The sequence below is a fragment of the Seriola dumerili genome, unplaced genomic scaffold (assembly GCF_002260705.1).
Source record: "Seriola dumerili isolate Sdu_G_001 unplaced genomic scaffold, Sdu_1.0 BDQW01000258.1, whole genome shotgun sequence".
In the NCBI taxonomy this organism is placed as follows: Eukaryota; Metazoa; Chordata; class Actinopteri; order Carangiformes; family Carangidae; genus Seriola; species Seriola dumerili.
Window position 1 is genome coordinate 843,156 of NW_019174513.1, and position 15,243 is coordinate 858,398.

Consider the following 15,243-nt stretch of genomic DNA (forward strand, 5'->3'; position numbering starts at 1 on the left):
ACTCACCCTCATTCCACCACGTTCTTTTTTACTAACCCAGACCAACCAGCAACCTCTCTTCCCTGACGATACAGAAGAAACAGCTGTGTCCTAATTACAGTGTTATTTTTTTTTATTTTGTATTTTTTTTTGTTTGTTTATTGATGCCTAAGTATTGTTAATAATAAAAGCAAAGATCATGAATCACAATAACCCGAGCTGTTTCCATTTGTTTATGTGGCATGTCTGCAAACCACACCACACACAGTGAATCCTTAAAGTTTATAAATTCCAACACGTCCATATAAAGACAAAGATATGATCATCTTACAAAGTTAATTGTAATAGATTAAACTACAATACTATTTACAAAGTAATTATAATTAGCTGTGTGTCAACCAGGTACAGTATTGAAATGATGTTTACACATGAATACATCATGTCATCAAAATAATAATCCAGTAAATATAATCTGAAAGCTCATTTTACTGTCTGCTGAGTGCTAGTTTAAATACATTTTACCTAACTTAGTCACGCACCTCCACTTGAGCAGTGTTGAAAAGTAACCCAATATATTGACCCATTGAATGTTGTTCAATACAGTTTTAATGTACTTGTGCGTTTCTTGAGTATTTCCATCGCCGCTCATATATAGTACTTTTTGCTCCAAGGCATTTATAGAATACAAGAATATAGAATACAAGCTTTTGCGTGAAAATAGAGTGTATTTTCTTACACCGAATTATTGCTAATTTTACTCAAGTGAAAGATCTGAGTACTTCTTCCTCCAGTGATGAGACTTCTTGTGTTGAGTGTGAAGTATAGTGTTGCCAGATGTAGTACATCCTCACTGTATAACATGGGTTTCATTCCATACTGTTAGACTTTAAAACACCAAATAGTTATAGGCTGGGTCATCTACACTTTCATCCCTTCCCAAACTGAGGGCTTTTGTTTTACTTCCGCAGACCTACAGGTCCCTCCACACTGTCAGCGGGGCGGAGCACAACATGGATTTCCCAACATTTCGCGTCATTTGTATCTGGCTGCTGTGAAGTCCAATAGAGACAGGAGGAAAGAAAACACTGTAGACAGATTGTGCTCCGCTAGCCTCAAACGCCATCTTTAACAGATAGGGGCTTTAAACCGGCAGAAAACTGGGAAACTGGCACCAGTGGAGACAACCCGTTTTTTCACGTGTGTTTTAAACCCTCGGATCGCTCTGGAGCTGTACGAGTCGTGGCTTTTGGCATTTATAACAAAAACTAAAGTCGTGAGGAAATCGGCGAGGCACTGGTTAGCCTCGAGCTAGCTAGCGAGGGGGAGGGGCGGGGGTTTTGAGGATTTTTTTTCGCAGCCGAAGTTGTTTGTTTATGTTATTCCACACGGACATGTCCTCTTCAAACCCAGGTAAAGTGCAATAAAAATCACAGCGACATTCAGCGATATTGTACTATGCGACTGCTAATGGGTTATGGGTGTTTTGTCATACACAGCTTAAGTGGACACTTTCCTAAAGATAGCGTGACAGCATCGGCTGAGTTAGCTTAGTAGCAAAGCTAATGCCATAGCAAGGGTGGCTGTTTATTGCATAAGTGAGAGCTTGCTAACATGCTAGCCAGCTAACAGCTGCTAGATAACTGTCTAAATAGCTCCTTTGTATTATTTATCACCAAATCTAAATAAAGTGACTACCAAGCTGCGGTGGCTAACTCAGTTTATTTATTTCTGTTTTTAGAAAATGTTGCTCACAAGATTGATAACTGTGTGCTTAACGTAGCTTCAACATTAGCTCGGGGTTGCGGTTGTCTTAGCTCCAAACTATCTACAATCTCGATTTAACAACAGTTCATGTGTTTCTAACTTAATGCTTTTCTATAAGTTGTGAAATAAAAACCAATGTCACCTCTGGTTGTTAAAGCTCATTTGGCCTCTGAGCGTGGGCTCCATTGAGTAGTTTAGTTTCCTTTGCAGTGCTTGAGGCACAATGGGAAATCACCTGTCCCTTTATGTTATTAATAGAGTTACCAGATCCAAATCTGGGTATGGGGGCAAGTGGGACCCAAGCAGGTGGCGGGGCTGTTGTGCCAAAAGGGACCAACAAGAGACGAGCTACGTAAGTGTGTGTTTTTAGTGGTAAATTTTGTGTTGAAATGTCAGCATCGTGTTATGTAAATTTGCTGACTGATGTACTTTTGCTTTCGATTGTTGTGGTCAGAATTCTCATGAGAACATTTGTGTGAAGTTTCTCATGTGTTACTTCTCTACATTGCAGGCAAGACTTTGATGATGATGAAGGAAGCAAGTTGTTCAGGTACATTTGTACCAGTTTGTCCTGTCATAAAGCAAAATATGTGTTTAATCAAGTGTTTTAATTGTCTGGGCTGCTGAGATAACAGCAGTGTTTCTCTGTTTTTCCCAGGTGTGATGATGAAACGGGCGGCTCTAGCAATGACAAAGAGCGCTTTGCCAGGTAGGAGGATGAATGAGGAGAAACAAATTTGTTTCAGGGCATAATAATATTGATAAAGTTATTACCCGCATGTTGCGCTCGCTCTTCTTTCCATGTTTTTTTTTTTTCTTTTTTTAGTTTTACACTTCTTTTTATTTTTGGTTGTGATTTTTGGGCCAGTTTTTTTTAGTGGGTTGGTTTTATTTCCAGGTTTTTGGAAGAAGATCAGAGTTTTGCAGATAAGGAAAAACTAGCCAGGTATGGCCTGTACCACTGTGGAAGGCTCCCTCTCCTGCTTGTATCCATATCAATAGTGAATGCACTGATCAAATACTATCCTGTCCTGCTGGGACCCCAGCACATTGTCATTTTGACAGCACAAAATTACCGGTATATTTCACCGCTCTGTGCGTCTGTTTTGGTGCCTGTCAGAATGTTATGCTTCTTTGCCCTAAGCAGCTGGTTGAATATTTCAACCCACCACTGTGATATGTGTCACTAACTGCTGCGCTGTGTGTGAGGGATTTCTTTCACTTTGGTAATCCCTTCCTCTTGAGAAACTTTCCTCTCTGTCTCTTTTGTCTCCCCCCTCTCAGGACATCTGAAGGGTCTTTATCTTTCTGCACTTGCCGTCTTTTGTCACACCGACTGGCCTTGAAAGACCAGGTTCTCTTGCTTTCTCACCATCATTTTGGTGGATCATTGACTACACTTTATTGTTTTGTGCGTCCATTATTTCTCTCACCCTCTCTCATTTCCATCTCTTCTTCCAGATTGGCATACTTACATTGCAACATTAACTCTAAACTCTACTCCATGTTGTCCACCTGCCTGTTTCACCCATCTTGATCCTTCCTATCCTCTCCACCTCTGCCTCCCTCCCTTGTTTCCTCACTGCAGGGAGAATCACAGTGAGATTGAGAGGCGGAGGCGGAACAAGATGACTGCCTACATCACAGAATTATCAGACATGGTGCCCACCTGCAGTGCTCTAGCACGGAAACCAGACAAACTAACCATCCTACGAATGGCTGTGTCCCATATGAAGTCTCTGAGAGGAAGTGGCAATACCAATGCAGATGGGTCGTACAAACCTTCCTTTCTCACTGACCAGGTATGAGCAATTCAAGCTGCTTTCACACATGCTCTGCAACATTACCCAGAGGAGCTGTATGTGTGAACGGTAATGTCTGAATCAGTTGAACTGCACATTGAATGGACTTTTGGAGAGTTCATGAGCAAGTGGGCATGTTGACGACATTTCTACCCCGGCGCCATCCCTAAACCAAACGGGAGTATTTCTAGTAGGTGTGAACGAATCTCACACAGACAATCTCCACACGTGTTCTGCATGTGTGAAAGAGCAATTCTGTACAACGTCAAGAGAGTCACATCCGGACATTGTCTGGAGTTCATATGTGAATGGCTCTAGGGAGAGAAATGTAGAAATCGAGGGGTTGTCAGATGTGAAACATGTTCAGGGTAGGCAACTATTTCTGACAAGACAGTACTGTTTTGTGTAGAAGTAAATTAATAATTTAGTGTACAGGTTTCACAGTCACAATGTCGTTCACACTATACCTCTCTGAGTTCAGTGGAAATAGAGTGAAGGAGGAGTGAAAGTAGCACCTTTTCAAGTCTGCAGGTTTTCTCACATGGTAGTCAGTCACTATTTTCACTGACTGTCTAAATTTGTAATGTCAAAAGAGATGTTCATTTTTTTTTCACCAAACTTCATACACCCTCCCTCCAGGCCATTGGTCAGCTTATTTTAATTGTTCAAAAATTTGTGATTAAGCATGGGCTCTAAGTGACTGTAAGTATGTTACTCCCTCCTGGTAAAGCTGCCCGCTAGCAGGTGAAAACAAGCAACTGGCATCGTATCATGGAGACGGTCATTATATGCCCTCCCAATGAGAACAGTGTCGATATTAGTGACAGGGACCAAGGGAATTGTGTATTCTCAATTTGTAGAAAAAGAGCTATAATTTACACACAAATATCATGCTCCATGATTCACTGATCTCTCATCCTCAGTGCTTACCCTCCCTTTGATGCTTTCTGTCTAAAGGAACTGAAGCACCTCATCCTGGAGGCAGCCGATGGCTTCCTGTTCGTGGTGTCATGTGAGACCGGTCGCATTGTTTATGTCTCAGACTCCCTGACACCCGTCCTCAACCAGTCACAGTCTGAATGGCTCGGCTCCTCCCTTTATGATCAGCTCCACCCAGATGACACAGAAAAGCTCAGGGAGCAGCTCTCTACTGCAGAGAATAACAACACAGGTATAAAGCATTCTCAGACACTTTCAAACAGTAGTAGACACATGTGCACCCCAGTACAGCCATGATTGACTTAATGAACTCTCTTGTTTGCAATTTAAAGGGAGAATGTTGGACTTGAAGACAGGAACAGTGAAGAAGGAAAGCCAGCAGTCATCAGCCAGAATGAGCATGGGAGCCCGTCGATCATTCATCTGCAGAATGAGGTGTGACTCATAGTAGAAGTAATTATGCAGTTTATTATTTATATTGGTGTGTGTGCCTGGATGCATAAATTGTTGATGTGGTGGCCTGTTTGTGTTTAAAGGTGTGGTTCGTGTCCAGTGGAACCATTGTCAATGAACAGGCTGAACTTCCTTAGGAACAGAAACAGGTGAGCAAAACCAAACAGTTGGTTAAAAATCGGTTAGGATTACAGCATATTAGCATACCTGGAGCCGCCTAGTAGCAATAAGATGCACGTAAACATGATTTTATTACTGGCATAGTAATAGCACTGATTTGATTTTTCAGTCTATTTTACAATTTCTTCGTTCACCTCAGGAATGGTTTGGGTGCAGCCAAGGAAGGGGAGCCCCAGTATGTAGTGGTCCACTGTACAGGATACATCAAGTCTTGGCCCCCTGCAGGTAAAACTAATAATTTTGTGGGGAATTAGCATATATAGCCATGTGTTACAATATGTTATACATCTGTTATGATATGGCTATGGTCTGTAAAGGACGAGTTATACTTTGTTGCCCATTTTAATACAGTTTTTGCATGTTTGTATTTATTTTAGGGGTATCATTAACAGATGATGAAGCAGACAACACTCAGGGGAGTCGCTACTGTCTAGTTGCTATTGGGAGATTACAGGTATAACGGATGTCACTTATTTAGGGAGTTGCACATGTGTATTTTGTGCTCAAGCATGTTATGATGATGAAATCATTTGTGACTATTTAAATGTTCTTTATTGAGAAGTATGTGGTTGATGTAAAGGACAAAGGAGTTCTGCAATTGTGGCAATGAACCTTTTGCTTCTGATCTGAAACCTTCCCTGTAAATTGTGTAATCTCAGACCCCCACATCAACAATACAAGAATAAAATTGCCTTAGCTGGTGGGAGAAAAAAAACGAACACCTACCATAAGGCAGTACTTTATGGTCACAATCTACAGTCTTATCTGAAGTGTATTACAACTGATGTTTGCACGGTTACACTGTGTTTAGAAATATTCTTTTGTCCTGGTACCTGATTTGCTGAGTTGCAAAACTTTGATAATATTTATAACTTTTGAATAATAATTCAGAACAAGAAACTCATTCTCTTAATGTTTTGTCCATAAATGAGATTCATACACAGTGTGATCTTAAATAATCTAACTTTTTTCTTTTTTCCTCTTCAGGTGACTTGTTGCCCAAGTGACACAGACATGAACAGCATCAGTGTTCCAATAGAGTTCATCTCACGCCATAACTGCCAGGGCATGTTCACCTTTGTAGACCACCGCTGCATGGCCACTGTCGGCTACCAGCCACAGGTAAGCATTGCAGCTGCTGGAAATGTCACGTCCAGATGGCATTAATGTCTTCTGGGATAATGGTGGTTGTATTATCTGCTGTTTGTTGCAGGATTTACTTGGTAAGAATATTCTCGAGTTGGCCCACCCAGAAGACCAGGGCTTACTGAGAGACAGCTTCCAACAGGTAGGACGGTCTGAATATATGCAGCTTTTTTAGGACTCATTTTTATTTCTGCTTAACTTTTGTGTTTGTACTACCACATCACTGTGTTTACATGCACTTAAAAGAGTACTCTTGCGATTTAGCTTCTGTAACATTGTCAGACACAAGATGGCCACTTGACAAAAAGAGATAAAAATCAATGCAATAGAACAAGAGTTATGTTTTTTTATTGCGTTTATTCTTCTTCCTTCAAACTTCTCTTTTTCCGTCCAAACCTAGCACGTACATAACCCACAATGCGACTCGACTCAATTTACTAAGCTGTACAGATTTGGGTGTGTTATGTTTAAGGGTGTAACGATTCTGAAACCAAGACCAATATTGTGATACAAATGTCCACGATCTCATGTCGTGGAACGCGGCTATAGAGACCTGATATGATCACTTCTTTCCTTCTTTCAATTCTTTTAAATTTGCAAAGTTGTTGTCTCGTTGTCTTCAGCTCTAACTGCCGCTGATTCAAGACATCACTTGAGGCAGTGGGGAAAGAATTGCTGTGACAGTAGTGTGTCATAATGAAAAATACACAATACACAACACACGTAGTAACCTTTTATTTTCAGTAAAATATGAAGTAAAGTGGAACCAAAACTGAAACTGATCCTAAGTAGCTGCTGTAGTGTTTTCCACAGAATTTCATTCTATTTGTGGTGGTAGCTGACCGGGGAGGCGGGGGCCATTTTTAAATTATTATTAGATAATATCTTATATATATATGCAGTGTTCCACTGCAAATATTTTAATTGAAAATGTTGGACTTATGTCCTCAGGTGGTGAAGCTGAAGGGCCAAGTTTTGTCAGTGATGTTTCGGTTCCGCTCCAAATCGAGAGAATGGATCTGGATGAGAACCAGCTCCTTCACCTTCCAGAACCCATTTTCAGAGGAGATTGAGTATATCATCTGCACCAACGTCAATGTCAAGTGAGTCACACTTTGTAGACTGATTTTTTTCTTATTTATTTTTTTACCAATACTGGTGATTATGTAACATTATTACATAATCAAATACAGCACATAATGAAATCATTGCCGTGGTGAAATGTAACTGTTGGGAAAGATCCCTCTGTCTGAGTGCTTACCTTTCACCCCCAGTCCCCTGTTCTTCTTAGACCATTACCGCAACCTCTATGAATAAATCACACACTGATCACTCTCTCCCTACACCTCTCCTCTGCACCCGTCTCTCATTGTGGGGCAGTAGAAACTCGACTCAGGACCCCCTCACTCCTATCTCCTCCCCAGGGGGTTTGCTGCCCCCTTCCTTGGGTCAGAGCAGCCCAAGCGGCCCTCCTGTAGTGCTCAGCCCGGGGCAGGTGGCCACCAGGTGAGATCAGCCCTGACCTGACTGTTGTCCCCCTGCATGGGAGAACGAGGGGTGCTTCTTCATGGGAGACTACTGCTGTTTCTAGCAAGCTATAGTCCTTCTGGTTGTGTTGTCATTTCCCACCCTGAGTGATTCTTCTCTCCATTTTATTTATCTCTGTTGCCCTGTGGCGTTGGAAAAATATAGGTGTGGGCTATTAAGAAGCATGTCTTATAGTTGTTTTCATATAGTGAATAGTAAAGAGATCAACTTTTAACAGGTGGTGTAGCATGTTAGCAGTATGTATTTAAATAACAGGCCCTTCTCTGCTGAAGCTTGTCACTCTCTTCCTCTTCTGTCCTCCTTTTTCTTTTGTTGCCATGGTGACCAGTGGCGGGTTGAGTGCTATTTTGCCAGCAGGTGTTTGGGATTTCTCACTCAACAGTGGAGGGCATGGAAATGGAGATGAGGCTATTTTAAACTAACTTCAAATAAACACTCTTTCTCTCACTCTGTTTTTCCCTTTTCCAGGCAGTTCCAGCAGCAGCAGCAGCAGGCTGAGCTGGAGGGAGGTGGAGCCAGAGATGGTCTGTATGAGGCAGGACCAATTACCCTCTCACAGGTTAGGCACATCAATGTACATGTCCAGTCTGAACAACTCGGTTCTTAAAACTGTGGTTACATGTTCCTTCATTTTAAGAAGAAACAAAGTATGACCAGTGACGGAACAACACTGTACTTCCCCATACGAAGTACAACACAGAAATAACTAGTAAACATCGAGTCCAACAGTAAAACACGTAATAGTTGTAGTAACCCAACAATTAGCTAGAATGTTACATTAGCACCACATTAGCCTCAAAGACCTAGTATGACTAGATTTCTCATCACTAACAGTAAAAAAGAAAATACCTCAAATTACAAACAATCAGTCACTAGTCAATAGCTATAAGAAAAGGAGTACCCACAGATAATAGTCCTACAAAGGTATTTTTGTGGAATAGATAAAAGATGCGTACCACTATTTGCCTTTTCACTGATCACAGTGACACATTTTCAGACATTCTCTTCTGAAAGGCATTCCTAGTGCTGCAGCCGGTTACACACATGAAAAGTGACAGAAATTGTTGTGTAAGAGAGCTAAAGAGAGAAGTTCAAACCCTGGCAAATCGTAGAGCGGTCAGAGACAAAACTGTCCTTTTAGATTAAAATGAATGTAATTTACCTCACAAGGGCTGCAACCTCCAAATGATGATTGATTGATTATTAACAATTTTATTGTCCATTGATCTGCTCATCGTTTTCTCAATCAGTGGTTTGGTTTATGTAATGTCTTTAAATATAAAGTCAAAATGTCTTCTTTTGTACCACCAACAGTGCAAAAATATTGTCTGGTGATTTTTTTGCCTTTATTTTTCATGTTTTTGTTTGCACTTTTTCAGTCTACGTCTTGTGTTGAAAAGTTTGGCAGTTGTGTCTTCTCCTACTATGATGCAGCCTCCTTCTTCTGTTGTGACTGTCATTAAATATATTAACTAAATATTAAATATCATTGTAGATGTGTGTTAATATGTCAGGTTCAGGTCAGTTCTTCACCACTTTTTGGAGATAATTTTGGAGTGTGATGGCTGACTGATGATTTTGGTGGTCCTCAGATGCCAGTCCAGCCGGTGCAGCCTGTGACTGCTGCAGGACCAGACCACAGCAAGACCCTTGAGAAGCCAGAGCTCTACTCCTCCCTTTTTCAAGGCCCAGATCAGTCTAAGGGCATTCCCTCCACCTCCACTCCCTCCACACAGATTTACCCTCCAGCCAACAACTTCACTGCTAGTCGATCCAGTGATGCTTACAGGTAGGAAGTCTTATGTGTGCATGTCTTTGCATGTGTTTACATGTACACCAGATCTTAAACCTCAAGGCAAAACTTAATTTAATAGCTTTGTCAATTAAACATCTTCATCTTGGGGCCTTAGTGTGAGGTTTGCTCAGTCGTGTGTTTGTTGTCACATGGAAACACATACAGATTTATTGGAGATCTCTCATACAAACAACATGACACAGTGCAGAAACAAGTGTTTGTTGGTGCCTCTAGTTTATCCTGTTATTTTCAGAACTGATTTAATGAAGTTATGTTGTTAACTTGGAGGTAATGAGGTTATTATTCACTCTAAACTATATGAACAGCCACAGTGACTCCTGGTTGTAAAGGGAACTAATAAATTCACATGTTTATATAACCTGCTTTGTCTAAAGATTTTGCCTGTCAGATCACATGGGCACTGTTTCTGTATGATATTGGCTGATGTACAACAACAACTACCACATTCCCACATGTGCTGTAAGTGGGTGCAGATGTTGCCTTTATTATGGCTCGTTCAGAATGAATTCCTGAAAGCATGTACAAAATGTTTCAAGTAGCTGTTACGCTGACTTTAAATACAGTCTGCTTGCAATCACAGTGCATTTTTTGAGAGAGGTGGTTTCCATGTTTATTTCAACAGGGTTCCTAACATGTAGGGTTATGGGAACAGTTTTATTTCATTTTCAGAGCTCTCACTCTGCTCACTCTTCTCTGCAGGCCAGTCAGTATGACTCCGCAGATGGCACAGCCAACCCACTCAGCAGGACAGATGCTGGCTCAGATGTCTCGTCAGAATGGAGCCCCGCAGTCGGTTACCCCTTCCAGCACTGGCAGCCCCCTCCATGGAGGACCAGCAGGAGGATGGCCTGGAGCTGGAGCTGGAGCTAGACCACAATTTAATAACCAGGTAAGCCAGGAACAGGATTCATGGTCTGATTTTGCGCATCTTCATTGGCGTTTCAAGTCAGTTTTTATTCACAAAGGAAAGATACTTGATATAATGACACTTCTATGTGTCTCCTCCAGTTACTAATCACATTCACATATTTAAAGGCAACCTCAAAGATTTCAGCCCTCGTTGATTAAGCGACACCTGTTGTTTCTGGCAGTAACAGGAAATGCATTTTGATACTACAGGTCACAGAATTCTGGTGGCAGCTAAACAAACCATTGTTGTTTTAATAGAGAAGTCAGAGCAGAGTACTTGGCCTTTTTCCATCATTCTGTGAGCAACCATGATCTGATTCTACGCTGCACGTGGCTCAAGATATTGCGATATAATCAGTGGGCCACAGCCTCAGTCACTGTTATGTTACCTTATTTGGTGATAAGTAGCGACTTAATGGACATTTATTTAATTGATACTGCCCAACTTCTAGTCAGTAAATTGAATTACTCTTTAATTTCTAAGCAGCAGGTGGCTCCTCAGGCCCCAAAGACCATGTCTCCACCATTTGCTCCCATGGGAGGATTTGGAGGTGGCTCTTCCAACTCTTTTGGCCAGATGCCTACAGGTGCTGCTCCCACCCCCACCAGCGGTGCCAACTACCCACAAATGAATGCTCGTGCCAGCCTCAACACCAATGGTTATGGTAGGTTTTATGCATATATGTTGGAATCCATGTGTCTGTGTTTATACTGGGACATCCTCTCACCCCTCTGTTCTCTGTCTCAGATGGCTCTCAGTCAGGGGCACAGTTCCCATCTCGAGCAGCCGAGGCAGTGTGGCCCCAGTGGCAAGGCCAGCAGCACTCACAGAGTAATGCAGAGCAGCATCCTCATGCTCAGGGCAACCAGCAAGACATATTTCCTGTGAGTGATACAAACTTAACCTTTCAAGCATTCACATTACTCTCCCTTTCTCTGTCACTTAAAATACCTTTCTTTGTCTCTCTTCTTCTGATTCAGGACGTGTTGTCTATGCTGGACCAGCCTGCCAACTTCAACGGTGATGACTTTGAGATTTCCATGTACCCTTCCTTTAACGAGTGACCTGGTGAATACTGTTCTGCTGGTCCACCTAGTCTTCTTGACTGTTTTTGCCGTCACTCTTTCTTATATCTTTCGCTCTTCTGCTCCTGTTTTCTTCCTGCTCCTGAGAGTAGCACTCTTCCCTTGCTTTGCATGGCTTGAACCGCACTGCCACAAGCCAGTTAAAGATGGAGGGATATATCTGATAGCAGATATATAGGAAAGGAAAATCAAGGATTTGCTACTGACTAAAAGATCATTATTTTAACAATATTCCAGCCATTGTAAGAGAAATCTCTAGCTAGCACTGCCCAAAGCTCGACAACCTATGTTGTAGATATGTGAGATATATATAAATATATAAAAGCGCACAATCACACAACCACACTTGAATAGACTGCACAAAAACACTCATTCTACATTCTGGTAAAAATACATAGGAAGTAAACACACACACAAACAAAGGCCTTTTATTCTAATATATTCCTGGTTTTTCTCAGGCATTGATGAAGAGTGTATTTTGCTGTTTTACCCGTTTAGCATGTAGACTAATCACACCAATCATTGATTTAAACTCTCAGGAAATTGCAGGGATATACAGCTTTGGTGATTTAAGAAAAAATAAAAAAATCTAAGCTGTTGCACGCAAACCACCAATGTCTGTGCTAACCTCACTCACAATTTTAAACCCACAGCATGTCTCTGCATGTATGTCAGCACTGCTTTCACGGAGCGCTTCTACATTGTGTAGATTTATATAGAGTACAGTTTTCTATGTACATTGGTGGCTTCACCTATAAATTTTTAATTATTTAGTTTTTCCTCTTAAGGAACATTTAAGGTTTTTTTCTTCATGGAATGGTGTACTCAAACAACTCAGACACACAGTGTTAAAATGGCTACATACTGTTTGTCTAGGTGCCTGTTGGAAATGTATACAATCTATTTTCCTTTGCTTACATATACATATATACAGTATGCATGTGTGGTATGTATGTTAAATGGATGCGTACAGTGTCATTATCAACTTTAACACAGTCATAGGTTTTCCAACTTGCTTGATTTACTTCTTCCTGTCATCCTGCATTACCCTGTACCAAGTATGGGCTTTTTGTACTCCTTTTGTAAAAGAAATTAAAAAAAAAATCACACAGCAATAATTAACAAGCAGGAATTGTGTACTTTTAAAGCCATTCTTTATTGTTATAAATGTTTTCCTTGATTAATGTTATTTTGAATTGGAGATGTGGAAGTAATGTTTGATCTAATTATATTTTACCCTAGTATTTTATTGTTTTTTCAAAACTTTTAATGATCACTTAAGTTCTCCGTTGCCCTTTTCTGATCTGTATGTTATTAATGGTTTGATCAGGGTATTCAGGATTAAAATGGAATAAACGGAGCTTAAAGCAAGATGATATAGAAGTGAGAATGTCCCAGAAGATTTTTTTCGGTGTTTTATCCTGTTGTTTGTGACAAACATTTGGATTAGGACTGAATCTTGGCCAATAAGATCCAACTACCTGTGTTTTACAATCAGTTTTTGGTAAGTTTGTATTTTAGGAGAATGTTGTGGGATGAAAGATAATGCTCCTAAAAATATTTAAGTTTTAAATGTGTGGTATTAGTTTAAATTTGACCCTTTTTAATTGCAGTTTTCCATTGTTTGAGTGTAACACTTGCACACTCATGACAACAAATTATGTAACTGTATGTATACCCATGTTGATAATTGTCTGGTTTTCATCTACAAAAGGATGTTGGTGACTGTGTTGTCTTTGTTATTGTTGAAAACCTTTTCGGTTGCTCTGTATCCAGGTTTTTTTTTCCAATGATGTGAACTTTTATCACTCATAGAAACACAAATATATAAATATACTGTATATGTATATGAAATGTTAAATGAGAGAATGTTTGGTTTTTGTATTAAATTGTTATATTGTCAAAAATTAAATGGTTGGTCTGCAATTTGTAGTGCACAGACTTATTTTCAGGTATAGTGGCTCACAGCAGAGTTAGTCAGTCCACAGTATCATTTAATCCTTAATCACAAAGTTATATATTGTTCATGATGGGTGCTTATCAGTGCACTTCACCGATCACTTTCATGCAAGAGTCATGGCTGTTTTCAGTTACATCCATGCATGTCTTCACTTCCTTGAAACAGTTTTATGTTCTTAACTGTTGAAGAAACACAAGCCAGCTTTTCTTTGATTGGCCTGTATCTGTTTTCTTCCCCCTTTCTTTGTATTGGTGAAGATGTGAAGAGATCAGTGGGTATCTACTGGGATCAGTTTCTGCCTTCGTCCTTCCCTCATCTCTTTCACAGCCTGGGGGTGAAAACGGATGGAACTGATGCTAGTACTGGTCTAAGATAGGTTTACTATGTCGGCTATACCCCGTTTGGGTTGCACTTGAGTGACGTCTTGTGCTGTAAATCTTGTCCTACCAGTGTTATTTCAATACATTCACACTCCTCTCCCAGCTTTTTGTCCAGATCTACTGTTATTTGCATAGAGTCACTGTGCTCTTAACTTGTGTGTGTGTCTCTGGTAGCATCAGAATACAAGCAATCTGCATTTTTTTTGGTCAGGATCAATTTCCAACCGCTCTCAAGTGGATTGCCACTAAGGCGTCATATCCTCTTTCTCTTCCTCAACCAGTTTGTTTTCTCTTTTGCTTCTTGACCAATCAGTTCTCTTATTTTCCATGACCTTTAGGCCATAAAATAATCTACACCATGAGTATGTGTGTGTATGTGTAGAGTTCAGTATAGATAGAGCTGTACACCACAATTGCATTATAATGCCTTAAAAACTTGTGTATGGCTGCATCTTTCTGTCATGTTGTCATGTGTCCTTACCTTGTACTGACCAGATATCCAGTGACTCTTGTTAAGGTGTCATCTCCTGTAAAGGTCTCATGTCCTGAAGAGACCAGAGAAATGCCTGGCCGTTCTAATCTCAGGAACGGCCTGATCGTTACCAAACTCCTTATTAACTATTCATGCAGGACACAGGTGCCAAACAGGGCTCCATGTGTCCACCAATCCATCCTATCTTTTGGAGGAGGACAGTCGCCTAGGTGTCAATGCTGCAAGAAGAAAAAGATACCGAGACACAGAGGAAAGGATTGTGGGGGTTAGTTTGGGATTCTCAGGAAGAAACTGCAGTGGCATGAAGGATTGTCTGTAAACATCAACTTAGGAACTGGAGAAGTCCATACAGATAAATATATGGTGGTGGAAGTCGACAGATGAGACGTCTTTCTTTGGAGTTTGTGGATTTGTCAACATGGACCCACCGATCCTCCCCGTAGCCCGGCTGGAAGTGGACGTGGACCTTGGGTTTGCTCTCTTCTTCTTCTTCCTCCTGTGCTTCTTCTTGTTGGTGACCATTATCCGCTGTGCTCAGATGGTGCTGGATCCGTACAGTGCTATCTCTGTTACTACATACCAGGAGGAGCAAATGGAGGATTGATGGAGACCAGAGACCTACACATCATTAAAGAAAAGCACATGATCCTCCAAAAGGAGTGATGCCATCTACTCACGCTGCAGAGATGACAAAAATGATTTGCCACAACCCACAGAGTATTTAAGGCTTTTCTTATGACAGAGCCAGTCTGGTGGAGATGTTTCTGACTCTATTTTAATTTTCATAT

At 40.8% G+C, this 15,243-nt stretch overlaps 1 protein-coding gene across 6 annotated transcripts; it reads left to right on the top strand.

The window, feature by feature from the left end:
* Positions 1 to 1,060: 1,060 nt before the first annotated feature.
* On the top strand, positions 1,061 to 13,534 carry LOC111230171 (aryl hydrocarbon receptor nuclear translocator-like). 6 transcript variants are annotated; one of them, XM_022756786.1, is made up of 20 exons: positions 1,061 to 1,389; positions 2,002 to 2,095; positions 2,255 to 2,293; positions 2,402 to 2,452; positions 3,332 to 3,545; positions 4,503 to 4,716; positions 4,817 to 4,919; positions 5,021 to 5,086; positions 5,257 to 5,342; positions 5,495 to 5,571; positions 6,105 to 6,239; positions 6,331 to 6,405; positions 7,215 to 7,366; positions 7,644 to 7,769; positions 8,280 to 8,370; positions 9,404 to 9,600; positions 10,327 to 10,516; positions 11,021 to 11,201; positions 11,285 to 11,421; positions 11,518 to 13,534. In XM_022756786.1, exons 1-20 carry the CDS (start codon positions 1,353 to 1,355, stop codon positions 11,599 to 11,601), a joined length of 2,349 nt encoding a protein of 782 aa, XP_022612507.1. In that variant the 5' UTR covers positions 1,061 to 1,352; the 3' UTR covers positions 11,602 to 13,534. The 6 variants fall into 6 exon arrangements, with proteins under 6 accessions (XP_022612507.1, XP_022612509.1, XP_022612508.1 ...); XM_022756788.1 differs by having other exon boundaries at positions 11,024 to 11,201; XM_022756787.1 differs by having other exon boundaries at positions 7,647 to 7,769.
* Positions 13,535 to 15,243: the final 1,709 nt, after the last annotated feature.